The 16,893-nt window shown below is 36.2% G+C and overlaps 1 protein-coding gene across 3 annotated transcripts; it reads left to right on the forward strand.

Moving 5' to 3' along the window:
* The first annotated feature begins 744 nt into the window (after positions 1-744).
* On the forward strand, positions 745-15,191 carry LOC110102548 (transcription factor LHW). 3 transcript variants are annotated; one of them, XM_020830927.2, is made up of 11 exons: positions 745-1,441; positions 4,277-4,447; positions 4,615-4,696; positions 5,123-5,164; positions 5,252-5,311; positions 10,673-12,156; positions 12,247-12,379; positions 12,502-12,603; positions 14,080-14,220; positions 14,350-14,475; positions 14,542-15,191. In XM_020830927.2, exons 1-11 carry the CDS (start codon positions 1,344-1,346, stop codon positions 14,707-14,709), a joined length of 2,607 nt encoding a protein of 868 aa, XP_020686586.1. In that variant the 5' UTR covers positions 745-1,343; the 3' UTR covers positions 14,710-15,191. The 3 variants fall into 3 exon arrangements, with proteins under 3 accessions (XP_020686586.1, XP_020686579.1, XP_020686593.1); XM_020830920.2 differs by having other exon boundaries at positions 10,673-12,379; XM_020830934.2 differs by lacking the exon at positions 745-1,441 and having other exon boundaries at positions 4,309-4,447; positions 4,602-4,696; positions 10,673-12,379.
* Positions 15,192-16,893: the final 1,702 nt, after the last annotated feature.

Raw genomic sequence — 16,893 nt, forward strand, 5'->3', positions numbered from 1 at the left:
GTCTTTCCAACCTCCATCCCCACCAACTATGGTGCTTCCAACCAAACGAACACGTCAATAATATTTTTTTGTATTCCCACCATGTATTATACTCCATATGATGTACATCAAGCCAAGACCTTCCCCCCAAGGAAGGACCTCATTGTAATTGACTGCAAATAATAGTAGATTCATTCAAATTGGGTCTGTCCTCATGATTTTTCCTTATTTTCAGAATTTTTCACGTAAAAATCTTGGTGTCTCTTATTAATACATTGAATATATAATCCGCCTGCGCTGCTCGACTCCAGGACGCAACAATATCTTACTTTTTATCAAATAAAAATATATATTTGAAATATTTATTTTATAGTTAATTAAATAATTCTGAATATTTTAAATATATTATGTTTATATACTTCAATTGCACCAATATTATAAGTAATTAAGAATGGAAAGATGCCGTGGCCTTTGGTAAAATCCAACACTATTAAATTAACTATAATGATTAATTTAAAATAAAAAAGTTAAAGACAATTCCTGCCATGTCAGCCCCACGAACCGCACACACCCATCAAAAGATACCATAATTAGAGGTAATAAATGGTCACTTTCCCCCAATATTTAACAACTAATAATACTCTTTTACGACCGTAATTAATCCAAACTTTCAAGGGCAAACAGTAGGCCTTCTCAAGCACTAGTTCGAGCTACGCACCCCACAATCCTTTAATAAAGCCGACAGGTCTAGTGGCAGCCCCCCGAAAATCCCGCCAACTATTCGGTTAGTTTCGCTGCATCAGAAGGGAAACGCGATTGGGAACACAGGGAAACGCTTGGGGATCTCTCCGAGGGAATTTAGGAGGTAGCGATGGCGGATTTGGACCAGTGGCAGATACTAGAAGCGGAGTGAGCGAGCGAGCGAGATAGAGTGAGAGAGAGAGAGCGGAGAGAAGGAGCTGCTTTGAAACTATTCTCGTCTACGAGTTTGTGAAAGTTTTTCATGGAATGATTCTGTCCGCGTTAATGGAGCCAGCGGCTTTATAGTTTGTAAAGGAAGCTTGTCTGCCTTTTTCTCATCGGGTTCTCTCGACTACGGTGAAGAGTTCGGTTGCTTCTGGTTTTCTTGATATGGGCGGTGGCCGGAGGCGAACAACAGCGGTGGACTGCGCGAGTGTGGAGCCGGAAGGGAAGAAGAGGGGGCCAGGGCTTAGGACGATGCAGGCTGGGAGGGCATCTTGCCGGGGAAGCTAGGCCGCACGGAGCTGCGAAAGGACGGTTCACTTTTGATCGCATTAAGCTCGTTTCTTGTCTTTTCCATCTCGAGCTAGGGTTCTCCTCGGGTGTTTTTTCGAGCAGATAAGATGGGTTTTGAGCTGAGAGAGACGCTGAGGCGCCTCTGCGTCGAGATTGGGTGGTCTTATGCGGTTTTCTGGAGGGCGATCGGATCGCCAAACCCCAAGTAAGGCTTAAGTTTTTAGTGTTTTTCATGGAATTTTTCTGATTTAGCTTATTTTCTGGTCTGGTTTGATGTTGGGGGGCCTCTTGGAGCTAGGGTTTTGTCGGATGGTCGTACCCTTTTTTTGTTATTGTCGGCTCTTGGCTTCTTGTGATGGTTTTTGTTGGAGGATGATGGAATCTTCTTTTGGACATTTGCTTTGAGCTGTTAAGGATTTGGGCTTTCTCTGCCATAGTGCCTTTTTTTTTAAGGTCCTGGTTGGCTATAAGTAGGATTTGATAAATGCTGAAAATTCTTATTTAGTAAATCTTGAGTGTTGTAACATTCGAAAACTGTTTGATATGATTATTGTTAAATTTTGATGAACTGTTTGCCTATTTGCTTCAAGCTTCAAGATTTGTGTGCGTGAGAGAAATTTTTAAATCAATTTAATCATGTGAGTATTAAACGAATTCTGGATTTAACCAATAATGGCACAGAAATGTGATTTATCAAAATGGTAAGATATAGGGCCTATTTGGTGTCCTATTTTAGGCAGGATTTAAGCAATGTTTATTTTAAATCATGCCCAGCAGAATTTTTTTGACTTTAAATCATACTTTTCAGATAAATCCCATTTTTACCTCTTATGAGGGAGAGAGTTATGGAGCATAGGTTGCAGCGTGATACTAACGTTTCTCAAAATCAAATCGGATTCATGCTGGGTAGGTCTACTATGGAAGCTATGCATTTATTGAGAGGTTTGATGGAGACATATAGAAAGAATAGGGAGGATCTACGTATGATTTTTATTGATTTAGAGAAAACATATGATAAAGTTCCAAGAGATGTGAGAGTTCTAGAAAAGAAAGGGGCTAATAATGCTTATATTCAATTTATTAAGGATATGTATGCAAAAGCTGTTACTTGTATCCATACACAAGGTGGTTTGTCCAAGTATTTTCCTAATTCAATTGGATTACATCAAGGATCAGCCTTAAGTCCATATCTTTTTGCTTTAGTTATAAATGTTCTTATTAGACATTTGCAAGAGGTTGTACCTTGGTGTATGCTTTTTGCCGATGATATTCTTTTAGATTTTTCAATTAGAATTAGAAGAAATAAGGACAGGTTTTCATGAATCAGGCTAGGAATTGTTTCTTCTTATTGATAAGACTAGGGAGGGAGTTGAAGGTAAACTTGAATTATGGAGATCAACCTTAAAGTCTAAAGGCTTTCATTTGAGTAGATCTAAAACTGAATATATGTAATGTAATTTTAGTAATAATAGTTTTAGTGGGGGGATTGTGACTTTTGGTGATCAAGTCATTAATAAGAGTACATGTTTTAGATATATTGGGTCTATTATTTAGAGTGATGGTGAAATAGATGGGAATATTATTAGTAGAATTTAAGTTGGATGGTTGAAGTGGAGGAATGCATCAGGCTTGTTGTGTGATAGAAAAATCCCCCTCAAACTTAAGGGAAAATTCCATAAGATAGTGGTTAGACCTGCATTGCTTTATGGTGCAGAATGTTGGCCATTAGAAGAGAAGCATAATATTAAGTTAAGTGTTGCAGAGATGAGGATGCTCAGGTGGATGAGTGGCTTTACTCTTAGAGACATGATATGAAATGAGCATATACCTGAAAATGCTGGAGTAGCTCCAACGGAAGATAAGATTAGAGAGAGTCGCCTTAGATCGTTTGGTTACATAAAATGACGGCCTTTCGATGACCCGGTCAGGAAAGTAGATGTATTAGATTTGACTTATGTTAAGAAGGATAGAGGTAGATCTAAAAGACTTGGTTAGAAAGTATTTGAAATGACCTTTCTTTATTAGATTTAAATGAGAATTTAACTTTAACAGGGCGCAATGGAGAAAAAGGATTCATGTAGCCTACCCCACATAGTGGTATAAAGGCTTGATGTTGTTGTTGTATTAATTAAATTTAGGATTTGTTAAATTCTATGTTGTAAGAATAATATCAATAAAAAAACGGACAACAAACCCAAAGAAAAAGACATAGATTCAAGTAGAAAATGCTAGATAAGTAGAAAATGCTAGATAGGTAAAAAAACCATGGGCAGAGGAGAAGAGTTCACTTTGTCGAAAACTAGTACTTGAGGAGAGTGGCAGCTCACATAACATATTTATAAAACCCTAATTACATGTATTAAAAGATATGTGAAAAAATAATGAAGCTACATAACATCGGGTCTTCCCCTGCAACTCCATTGGGATTAGTGGTGGGCTTTGGGATTGGGCCTATAATCCCAAACCCTTTGTCACCATAAAAAATCCCAAAAAAAATTCTCATAATTAAAGTTGCACTGCATATGTCACTTGGCGAGCGTTTTGGTCCAAGCCCAATAGAATTTTGATCACAAACTCTTAACGCGCAATTCGTAGATTTAACAGATATAAGGATATCCAAACAGTTATTAGGATTGAGCAAAATTTAACAGTTTCCATGCCAAATACTTCTCAATTTTTAATCCTCTTAAAGATTTACTTAATCTAACTTGTAGCCAAACAGCTCATTAACGTCCCCAACAATTCATTTGGATGTATTTTAGCTAAATATTTCTAAAATGCAGACCAAAGTAGGAGACTAAACTGCCCCTATGTCTGATGGTTACTTTCCTATTTGTATCTACCTTTTTTAGTCACGAGCTATTATTTTATTTGTTTTTAAAAGATGGTTTTTCTAAATGAGCAGTTTCCGGTCTATTTTGTATTTGCTTTGATTCCTTTCTATTTTTATGTGAAGCATGGTTAGCAATGTCTTCCTTGTGAACACTTGGGTCTAACTTGAGTCTTTGCATACCCTTTATCTATGTTGGGGTTTGTGCAGGCATTTGGTTTGGGAAGACGGACATTGGCATGGGAAAGCACAACTTTCAGGGTGTGGTGATTCGAGTTCTCAAGATAATTTGTTGGCTGAATTTCGAAGTCATGGAGAGGGCAGCATTGATGAGTTGGTTAGCAATTCCATGGTACCCCAGTTCCATGTTATAGGAGATGGGTGTGTAAAGTTTTCTTCTTACCTCTTCAATTGGAAAAGTTCGAAGCTGCTGCCGTATTGTTTTACTTTGTTACTCATTTATGGAATTCCTAAAGATGAATTACCCTCTTGTTATAGTTTTTAATTTGTTATTTTGCGACTGTCCTTGATGTAGTGTTATGTTTCAGAATAGTTGGACGGGCTGCTTTAATAGGAAATCATCAGTGGATTCTTAGAGATGTTGCTAACGACAGCGGACCCATATTATCGGTATGGCTTTGCTTTATCCAAGTTCTGTATAGGTATCGGTTTGAGTTTCTTCTTTTCGTAGAAGGATCGTTTTAAAATGTTATTGCAAAGTTGACAAATGCTGACATTCTTTTGAAATAATTGGTTTATCTTCATTGTCACACATGTTGTTTACTATTTTCAACTCTTTTTTTGACTTGTTTTTTTGGTTACCTTATGCATCTGATCTATTTGATAATATCTTGAGTGATATGGTGCCACTTGGCTCTATATCTATTGTATTATTTGTTCTTTTTGAGGCTTTGTTTTGTTATTCATGAATTTGTAGGTTTAGTATGCAATAAGTTTATTTAAAACTATATGATCAATTGTTATGCGGAACCTCCATAACAAATTAGCCTATTATTAAATGAAAATTTTTAATATATATATATTTGAATTTTGCAGCATTTGGCAGAGTTGAAAAATCAATTTGTGTCAGGGATTCAGGTGTGAACGTTAACTTATATATTGCTTTTCTTCAATTTTAATTATCCTTTTGGTTGATTCATGTTGACAATTTTTTTTTCTTGGCAGACAATTGTTATTGTACCTGTGATGCCATATGGTGTTGTACAATTTGGTTCTACGATGAGGGTATGCGTTTAGATATATTCTATATCACCCATAATGGGCATATAAAACAGTCATCGTTCCTGATTTTTGTCTTATTGCTGCTAAATTTTCATTTAACAATATTGCTAAAATAAACGCATGCTAGGATTGGTTCTTGAAACACTTGTTACATTCTTACATGTTATCACTTTCCTAAGATTTAAATCTGTCATATCACTTAATTTATACCTTAGGTCATATGTAGGTTGATCAATTCAACAATCCTTTTCTTTAACCAATTTTTATGGTTATTGTAAATATTTTATGCCAGGTTGCTAATTGTTCGAGTCTTGTTTAGTTGTTAAAGTCTAAATGCTTAAGTTATCAGCTTTCTTTAGAATTTTCCTCTTATTTGGAATTTAAAACTCCTGCAACTTGTTTGAATGCATGGAAATATAGGAAGGTCAAGTTGATACAGTTTCAGAACATGAAACTTAATGCGTTGTTTTAGTTGAATGCTATGCCACCTTTGGTACGATTCCTATGCAGCTTCATTAGTGCCAAATTGAATTGCCTACATTTTTGTTTAACTAGTTACTATTGGTATGATATGGCCAATAGTGTTGATCTAGTCTGGATCAAGAATGACAGTAAAGATACATATTCGAACACACTAGTTTAAATTGTTTAAGAAGTAACATGAAACTTATTGTGTTATTTTAGTTGAAAACTAAGCCTCTTAGGGGTAGCAGTCATGAAGTGTAGCTTAATTAGTGCCAAATTGATTTGCACGTTTTTTTTGTTGTACTAATTAGTATGGGTGCACTGTTGGTTGGTAATCGAGCAAGCATTGTAGCCTTTTTTACATGAAACTAATAAAAAACGTTAAGAAGAATTATTTGTTTACAAACTTCTCTCTTCGATCATTTTTTCCAATTTGAAACCAACATGCATAAGACATTAAAACTCACGTTGGCCTAGTTTGTTGCAACAAAGGGTTGAAAGGATGTGATATATGTCACTTGTCTCATCCATTAAAAATTAAAATATAAGGCCTAAGTCTTATCATAATATATACAAATTATAGGTTGTCAATTATTATTTGCTTTAGCTTGTCCTATGATGACATGTGTTAAGAAGTTATAATTAGTTGCCATCTACTTTAACTCATGAATCTAAACTTTCTTTGGCCTCATTAAAAAGATTCAAAAAATACAAATTGTGTGGAGCATACTATGTGGTTGAGCAATGCACCCCAATTATAATATTCTTTTTTTTTGACTAATTTAAAAAATTGAATCACTTAATTTAATTAATTGTAGACCCAAAATGCTACCATTATTGAAAAGAAAAATGAGATGGAGAATAGATGTTGGTTTTGGCATGATGCCTTCATGCATGTATACCATCATCTGCCTAATTTTTAGTAGAAAAAATACATAAGCATAATCATATGAGAAATAATGTGTACCATCGTGTTATCCCTAACAACGCAGGGAGCCAGCCAGCCGGCCCAAATTGGTCAAACCTAGCAAAATTGTTGGGCGGGAACCAAAGTTGTAGCATGGAGGGGGTTTCAGCCCTCCTTGTGGGGCCCAAGAAAGTTAATATTCACTATGTAAGGGAGGGAAGGAGATGGGTAGAGGGTATGAGGAGAGGCATGAGGGGATTGTGTATGAGCGAATGTGTGCTAAATTTGAAAGGAGGGGCTGATTATGATCGAAGGGATGCTAAATTTGAAAGGAAGGGAGATTTTGACAAAAGGTTTTTTTAGACTGTAATGAAGTGGGATTTTATGGAAGGGTTCAAATTAGAGATTCGAGCGATAATTAGTGTGATGAGGCCTCGTGATTTGGGAGAGGTTATGGAGCTAGACTATTTAGTGGAGGATCAAAGACATCTAAAGAGGGGGCTAGAGGTAGCAGTTCAGGAGGTTCGTACAAAATGATCACCACTTTTTTGGCACCTAAGGGGGCGACACCAGGTATTCTTAGGGAGCCTCCAAATGAGAAGACTGTAGGAGGAAGACTTGGGGGGTTGGGGGGGGGGGACTTTAAGAAGCCTACTGAGACGGAATTATAGGAAAAGAGGGTGAAGGGATTGTTTTTCAGAGGGATGAGAGGTAAACACTGGGGCACATGTGTAAGGAACAAACTCTTCAGGTTTTCACCGTTTGTGATGACGAGATAACTAAGGAGGGAGGTGGGAGTGAGGTAGTGGTGGAGGAAGAAGAGTCGCATTTAGACATGTCGGAGGTCTTCTTGAACTTAGTGGTGGGATTCACTTCAAATCACACCAGAAAAGTGAGAGGACAAATAGTAGATAGGGAGATAGTGGTGCTGATAGATAGTATGACTACCCACAATTTCATCTCCAACCAGGTTGTGTTCCTTTTGGGGGTGAAGCGGGTGGACATAGGATGTTATGGGGTGATGATGGGCACATGGAAGGTGGAGACAGACAGAGTAGTGTGTAAGGGGGTGATTCTAACCATACAGGGGGTCCATGTGAGGGAGAACTTCCATTGGAGTTAGGGAGTACCGATGTCATACTGAGGATGAAATGAATAGATCTTGGGAGACACCAAGGTTAATTGGGGAGAACTGGTGATGGAAATGATGGAGGGAAGGAGGGTGTTGATCAGAGGAGATGCGGGGTTATCCAAAGCCATGATCTCTCTCAAAATCATGGTGAGGACCATACAGGTGTGGGGGGAGATTTTTGGTGGAGTTGTAGAGCTTGGAGGGGATCAGGTTGGAGGAGGGGGAGACTTCCCTCTTTCAGTACAACCGTATATACAATAGTTCAGTGTGGTATTTCAGCCACCTCAGAATTTTCCACCACTGAGGAAGCAGGAGCATGCCATCATCTTGAGGGAGGGGGTGTCACTGATTAGTATCAGACCTTACCGATACTCTTAGATCCAGAAGGATGGAATCGAGAAATTGATTCGGGAGATGTTGGAAGCAAGAATTATCAGGCCAAGCATGAGTCCTTTCTTAGCCCAATTTTACTGGTAAAAAGAATGATGAGAGTTGGAGATTCCGTGTCGATTACTATGCCTTGAATAAGGAGATTGATGGATTAATTTATATATATTCTTTAAGATAAAGAATTTTATTTGATAGGTAGAAGTGGAAGTGGAAGAATTTCATTTTAATTCCAGTAATTTAGAAGTGACAGTTAATTAATATAGCATCACAAGTGTGGCAATTAATTAATGCAGCTTCATGATAATAAATATAATATATTTTACATTAATAAAAACTTAATATACTTATATAATTGTTAATAAATCATAATAATTGAAATGAAAGGCTAGAATTTTTTATTTGAGTAAATAAAATGAAAGGCTAAGATTCTGTTTGGGAAGAAACTCAAACCCCTTTCATATTAGTTGTATAGATATGTTATAGATTGTTGTGGAGAGATGAGGAGTAAACATCACAATGATGAAACAAGCAAAAAAGTAAAAACAATGGAAAGTAAATGACACCAAGATTTAATGTGGAAATAACTAAAATAGGGAAAAAACTATGGAGCCACACCACACCAAGAAATTCACTATGAAAATTGGGAGAAATAAGTATAGATCTATCTTCTCTATCATTCTCACACTTGCCATAACTGAAAGTATAAGAGAAAGCCAAGTGAATAAAACTCATAGGGACGCAACCCTTTATAAAACAAGAAAGAAAACCATCAAGTACGTCTCACAGCATTGATGCACCGCACCCGCTAGTCTCTGTTTGACAATGCTGCATCGCTCATACACTCAATGCTATGTCGCTTAATCTCTGTCTTGACTTGTTGTGGCGCCATATCTCGATCGTTGCGTTGCTCTGCTCTTTGTCTTTAAGCGTTGGGGAGCTCAGGTACGCATCGCCGAGGCGCTCGAGTATGCCACACCGGTACGGAACGTCGGGGCGTTGTACCAGAAAAAATGTTTTTGGTGCTTGGTGCTTTGCACCAGAATCCAAGCTGGGGGTAAACCCCCTGCACCCCTCAATGTACACGACAATCTTTGACGAGGCAACATAATAACCAGATTAATCAACACAATCAGATTCCACACATAACATAGATGATGTTTGTTATCTTTCTCTCTCTCTCTCTCTCTCTATGTGAAAGTGCACCATTCATATCTTTGAGATATTTTTCCAATTGGATGGATGGATTTCTTTATTTTAGCTCCACAATAGGAAGCCTTCTATTTTTTCCTACACCAATATTCAAATTATTTGGAGTAGCATTCTTTGCACCCCTGGTGGATTGATGTAGCATAAATAAAGTTGTCTTGTCCTAATATGTTTGTTGAGTTATCATTGTTTTTCTTTTATTAGTTCGGTTTTAGTATTCTTTAATTATTATGGGCAATGAATAGTCATTTGTCATATTAGGATAAAGTTAAGTATTAAGTTTTATAATGTAGAATTTTTATTATAAATAAAGTTCTACATGTTATGTAATGGCTGTTATGTTTATTGAAATGAAAATGGTGTTTAGTGCAATTTTATTTATTTTATGCATTATTCCAAATTGTTGGGAACATGGTTGATATTGGTACTCTTGGAACTGGTAAAAATTTCATTTTTGTATTATAAGATAATCTGAAACTTAAAAATCAAAGCTAATTTTTGAAGTTGTTGATGCCTAGAACTAATAAACTAAGATTTCACAATATATTCATGTAACAAAACTTGTGTATGGGTGAGTCAAAGCTGATTTGGGCTCGGCTTGTGAGACGAGCTTAATGAGATAACGAGTTAAGCTTGAACCAAGTTCGACTCGATTAGGTCACAAAGCGGCTCGTTTTAAAAAATATATATAAAATATACTTTAAATACATTCATATTCATGAGTTTAAATAAAAAAAGTTGTTAAAAAATATTTTTAAAAATTATTTAACTCTTATAGGGGATTCATTATTAAGTTTCTTCTAATTTCACATTTTTTTTATCATTTTATCATAAGAATTGCTTGAATCAAAATCATTTTTTTTCTTTCATAATGAACTTGTTGAATTAAGCTCAAGCTTGAGCTCAATTAATTAATTAAGTTCAAGCTCAAGCCGGGGGTGATTGGTTTACACCCCAAATAGAGTCCACTTGGCTTATGAAATTAATGTGTTTAAGGCTTCATTTGGTAATGCATTTCGTCAGCGTTATTTATTATATAAGTGTTCTTATTTGTTGGGGCATAACAGTGAGTTAACTTGTACAGTATAACATACTGACATAATATGCCACTACCAAACAAAGGCTTAGTCTGGCTGATTCAAGTGATCTGTTTGTTTTTTCAGCACAATGAACTTGCTTAAAGTTTTGTAACTTTATGAATTCTTCCTGTTGTAGTAAATTTCTGTCAAAAGCTGGTAGCTGCAATTTTTTTTGGTTATTGCAGGTAATGGAGAATAATCTGTTTGTAAATAATGTAAGAGCAACTTTCATGAAGTTGCTATGTGAACCTGGATCTGATGCTGCCGAAAAGGCTTTGTGTCGAAGCAGTCTTCAACATGCATCCATGAGCTCTGCAGTTTCTGATTACCAATTCCGAGATGATTGCAGCAATACGGATAGATCCTTATCTTTAAGATGCAACCATCAGCTTTCTATATCTTCAGCTACAAAATCATTGAGCCAGACTTCATCTTCATTATCCTCTGGTTGTCATGAAATACTGTCAAAAATTGATTCGGAAAGGCTGTCTACCAAGAAAATTGTGAGTAGTTCATCACAGCCTGTTCCTGAGTTGTGCCAGCCTATGATTCATCCAGATGAAAACTATCACTTGCATCTCAATAACAGACTCGGAAAGGGACTGGTGGATTCTCAGGTAATATCCCATAGGGATATGATGTCTGCAGCAAATGGGATGACTCTTACTACTGACAATTTATCTTATACCGAAGAGAACTTTCCGTCTGTGTGTGGTAGCAGAAATCAGGATCCTGTTAGTGGCATTAAGGCTTCAGTGGAAGACTTGCTTGGAGAGCTTGATGCTTATTCTCTGCATTCAAAATTTGCTACCTTGGAGAGTGCAAATGGTCATGGAACATATACTTCAGCTCCAGCTTGCACTAAGGAAAATTCACATGGCTCGACTCAGAATATTAACACTTCAAATGGAAAACAAGAAATTTCAACAAGTCCTCTTGTCAACAATTCTTCTAGGAATAAATGCCAAGGAATGTCAAGTTCTGGTCATCTAAAGCAGAATTATGATTTACCACTGCCTTATGGTTTGTCGCCCAGATCATGTTATGGTCGTGTTCAAGAATGCAGGCTTGGTATTTCAAGTACCGTTGGTGCTAGTCTAGGCTTTGAGAGTGGAAACAGTTTCTTTAATCACAGTTTCAACATCGGAAATTTGCGGAACCAAGGGGTTGTGATTGGCTCCAGTCCTTTTCATTTATCTAATGAGAAATCTTCAGACTTCCTTCCACTGGCTGCCTCACGGAATGATCTGTTTGATGTGTTGGGTCTTCATGGCAGTTTGGATGGAGGCTTGACTAGTGACCAGCAATTGGCTGTTGATGTCACTTCCTGCAATACTCAATTAAACCACCCCCCTGTATTTTACTCGGTCAATAATGATATATCTTGCACTGATATATTTTCAGAATCCAATACAGACCAGCTGTTGGATGCTGTTGTTTCTAAGATCAATCCAGGTGCCAGACAACGCTTAGATGAGAATATAACTTGCAAGACATCAACGACAAAAGTTAGTAGTTCATCAATTTTTTGTGGTTCTCCTAGTAATGATGGGTCTGCTTCATCAGGTAAAAAACATGGAGAGTATGTTTCTCCTTCAAGGCTGACGAGTAATGCAGAAACAGCAGCTTCAACTTCCGTGAGGTCGGCTGATAGTAATGAAACTGAAAGGTCAGGGTGTTATAAATCCCAAATTTGCTTATGGGCTGAAAGTGGGAAAAACATGAAAAGTGATAAATTGTTTGATTCACATATTGAAAGGGTTGATGAAACAAGCAAGGTTAATCGGAAGAGGCCACGACCTGGAGAGGCCCCAAGACCAAGGCCAAAAGATCGCCAGTTAATAATGGACCGGGTCAAGGAATTACGTGAAATTGTGCCTAACGGGGCTAAGGTAATTTTTTTGGTTTACAAAAAACTTGACTTTGTGTTGTTCCAATATCTAAATATAATTTTTTTATATGCATAATTTTGATTTAATGATGGGATTCCCTATTTTTAATAACACGTGTGCAGTGTAGCATCGATGCTTTATTGGAAAAGACCATAAAGCACATGCTCTTCCTCCAAAGTGTTGCTAAGCATGCAGACAAGCTGAGATATTCTGGAGAACCCAAGGTATGTGTTATCGCCTGTTAGTTCTACATTTTTTTTTTCTTTTTCTGTTAGTTCTAAATTCTTGGAATGAACTGAGTAACACGACAGAGAGCATCATGGCCCGCCATCCATTCTTTCTAATTAATTTAGCATATGTATTTTTATCAATTGAGAGATTATATGTCACACTTTCTAGTGTTATTGAGAAGTTGATAAAATCTATTAAGAGTTCAGGTTTCTAGAAAATTGGCTTGTTGGGGATGGAAGTAAAGGACCGCAACGAAAGAAACATGAAAAATAGAAAATTAGCAGAAATTAAAAGACATCGGGATTCAACTTGGAAAAACTCAAAATCGAAAAAAAAAACACGAAGCCACACCACACCAAGAAATCTACTATGAAAATTAGGAGAAGTACATCTCTCTCTCTCTCTCTCTCTCTCCTTGCTTCTCTTCTCTCTTCAATTTGTTCTCACATTCTAAACACAAGAGAAAGTCAAATTAATAACACTAAGGTACGCCGCCTTTAAGAAAAACTAGAAAGAAAAGTGTGGCGCCAGTTTGGAGCGTTGTGGCATTCAAACCTCTGATCTCGATCCGTTTGGCGATGCTGCGAAGCTCAAACCCGTAGCGCTGTGGCACCGAATTTAGAGCATCGTGGTGTTATGATATGTCATTTCTCCTAGCAAACTTTGTAGCTCAGTGAGCTTCGGAACACAGCGCTAGGGCACTCAGGTACATAGCGCCATGGGTACATAGCGCCATGGGTGTTGTAAGAAAAAAAAAATTCGGGTGCAAACCACACTAACCAACGTAGGGGGAGTAGAGGAATCCCCCGGTAGCTAGCACGACACATTAAATTGAGGTTCGAGGTAACAATATAACCCAATCGATCATCACAGTTAGATTCCACACATAACTAACATGGCTAGTAGGGCATTTGCTTAATAATCAAGACTTTTTTTTAACTCGTTGAATTGCTACTGCCATGTTTTTTTATCTCTTCACATGTTCCAAGTATTCCCTCTTTTTTGTCATAATTTTAGCTTAGACTGTTATTATGGTTTTTTTATTGCATGTAGATATCCCTTTAACTACAATGCTGTTTGTGTGCGCTATGTCATCATGTTCCCTTTATAGAATACTAATTCTAATGAGTTTGAGTTGAATGCATTGGTTTAATGAATACCACAACCTGGTCCAGAAGTTGGTGTGTTGTGCGGCGAGGTGTTTAGAGAAAATCAGAGAGATTTCTAGGTCATGGCAAGGATACCATCTTAAATGGAATAAACTTAACCTGACCGAATCTTTGTTCTATTGTTTTCACGAGACAAGTATATGTATGTCTAGATATATAAGGTGAGAGAGAAGGGATCAATAAAAGAAAATATAATAAATACAAATATTCTTAATAGTGAGAAAATGTAATCGTGTGAATTTCTATTAAAACTAATTAGCACATATGATAATTTAAATATATAATATTTGTGTTAAGCAGATTATTAGTAAGGATGGAGGTGTTCTCTTAAAAGATAATTTTCAAGGCGGCGCAACTTGGGCATTTGAAGTTGGTTCGCAACCCATGACATGCCCGATCATAGTCGAGGATCTTAATCCACCTCGTGAAATGCTTGTGGAGGTAAAAAAATTTTCTTATCCATGCAAAATATTATGATAAGCATTTATCCAGAAATACGCTAAATTCTAATGATTTATAGGATAAGATTAGCAGCAGCAGATGGTCTCATATATATTACTTGCTTTTTAGATGCTTTGTGAGGAGCGAGGCGTCTTCTTGGAAATAGCTGATTTGATAAGAGGATTGGGTTTGACCATCTTGAAGGGAGTAATGGAAGCTCGAAAAAACAAAATTTGGGCACGCTTTGCAGTGGAGGTAATATCGGCCTTTTCAATTTTATGGGACAAAAGCTTTTAATAATGCTAATTCTCTCTGGAACAGGCAAACAGGGATGTGACAAGAATGGAGATTTTTCTTTCACTTGTTCGCTCGCTGGAACCAACTATTGGCAGTGGCGCTGGTCAGTCTATTCATAACAACAACATGCCGAATAAAATATTCAACCCATCTTGTGTTCCTGTTACTGGCATATCTGATCCTTTTCGATGAGCGCGGCTTGGTTTAGGCTTTGTTTGGGACAGCGTTCTTCCTGCTTCTTGAAGCTATATTTTAGTAGAAAAATTAAAATTTTTATACTAAAATACTGCTTTAAGAAGCAGTAAGAAAGTCATCCCACACGAAGCCTTAATCCTATCTCTTCTTCCAGCTCAGGGAGTGCTGAGAGCAGGCTTGGCAGTTGGCATTGCCTGCTATGACTAGCATTCCAGTGGTTATCCCGGATGTTAGCTTTGTAGTTGTGTAGGTTTGTTAATGCTTCTAGTGCCTTGTTTTATTGTGTTTTTTTTTTTGCCTTTTTTTTAGTCTCATTTGATTTACATTTTCTTATAATTTCCTTTGCTTGTAATATGTATGATGTATTATTAAGAGGAGAGGTGGTGGCCGGTTGAAAAAATGTGGATGTGAAACCTGCCCAAGTGTGCAGGTCATGTTTTGCTGTTTCTAATACTTTTGTGTTTTATTGTCATTTTTTTGTTAGGATGTTGTTGCCTAATAGAATTTAAAGTAGTTTCTAGGGTAAATAGAAATTTGTCTATTGTCTTAAATAAAAGTCTTTAAATTTTATTTTAAATACTATTATTCGAAGAGTATGGTTTTTAAATATAACTTCCTCAAGTTTTAATAAATACATGTAATAAAAGAGCTAGTCGGGAGTCATCTGGTGGAACTTTTATTTTATCCAGTGAACGTAAGCTCCTCTACGTTCGGATTTAGGCAAAAAAAGCGCAATACCGAGTACCGAGTTTTTTAAAAAAACTCGGTATTGTACTGTTTTGGTCTAAAATCGAACGTAGAAGAGCGTACGTTCACTGGATGTAATAAAAGTTTCATCTGGTGATGTGTATATATGTATATATAAAGAGGGAATCTTTTTTGTATTTATAGCCTCTCTTCATTCAGCTTTTTGGTTTGTGTGGAGCTTGATGGTATCAAGCTGTTTATTGAGGTGGTATTTTTGTGCCTTGTTTCCTTGTATATTTATATGAATTTCTTGATGTGAGATTAGTTCTTCTCTGTTTTTTTATTTTTTATTTTTTATAATTATTTTTCTATAATTTGGCATTTGGCCTTATTTTCATTTTTATTATTTTAAATTTAAAATAATCTATAATTTGGCATTAATTTGTGGCATTTGGCCTTAGTTTTTAATATTTGTTTATTGCGTAAGTTTTGCTTGAACAAGTTGTCTAAACAATTGGTTTTAGAGTTGATTTTTCTGATGATTTTGGCTTTGTTTGAGATAATGATTTTGTTGCTATTTAAAATGTTTTTTTAGTATAAAACTTGCTTGAATTAGATTTTTTTTAAGTGATAAAAAATAGTTTAAAATAAAAACCTTAAAAGTATTGAGTTTGCGTAATGTGCTTGCTTAAATTATCTTTCATTTAAGAGATCCGGAATTTATGCTAGAGATTGAGAGTAGAAGTAACAGAAAAAAAAAAAATCACTAGGTAAGCGATTGGGAGCTTAGGTTCTAATAAGGAGATTGTATTCAGGAGTGTATTTGTGATAAAATTATTTGAAGTTGTAAAAAATTCATCTTTGATGGAGAAAATTTGATAGATATTTTGGAGGAAATAATTGCGGTGGGCTTCGGCTTTAGAAGTTTTTGTGCATTTTCAGCTGTATTGAATATATTTCTTATAATGATAAGATAATTAAAATACTTTAACGATATTAATTCTGCTTTTAAGAATTTTAAAAAAATACCCATGATATTGGCTAAACTGTTTCAGTAAGGATTGTATTTTGTTTTATCCGAACATTTGTTAGTATGATAAATCTCATTAACGGGATTTCTTAAGAAAATTCTGGCTTGGATGATAAGCCTAAGAAAATTCTTGATTAAGGGTGTTCCTTAATGTTCTTTTGGGTTTGGTCCAACAAATTTGTTAAGTACACTTTCCTATTCAATAATACACAGGCACAAGTGGCTGACCATCATGCAAGGTGAGTACAACTAAGCACATGTGTATATAAGTTTGTTGCTAAAAATAGTATACTTGTAGAGCAAGCATACATCTTGTATAACAACTAAACAATTAGAGTTGGTGATGACAAGGATATGTCAATTTTATGATTCATAAAGAGCGAAGAATATCAAATAATAAGAATTATAGTATTGTAAAAGAGAGCACACAAGTACGCAAATTAGAAAAATAAAAAGTAGACATG

This window comes from Dendrobium catenatum, unplaced genomic scaffold, assembly GCF_001605985.2.
Source record: "Dendrobium catenatum unplaced genomic scaffold, ASM160598v2 fragScaff_scaffold_1117, whole genome shotgun sequence".
Classification (NCBI taxonomy): Eukaryota; Viridiplantae; Streptophyta; class Magnoliopsida; order Asparagales; family Orchidaceae; genus Dendrobium; species Dendrobium catenatum.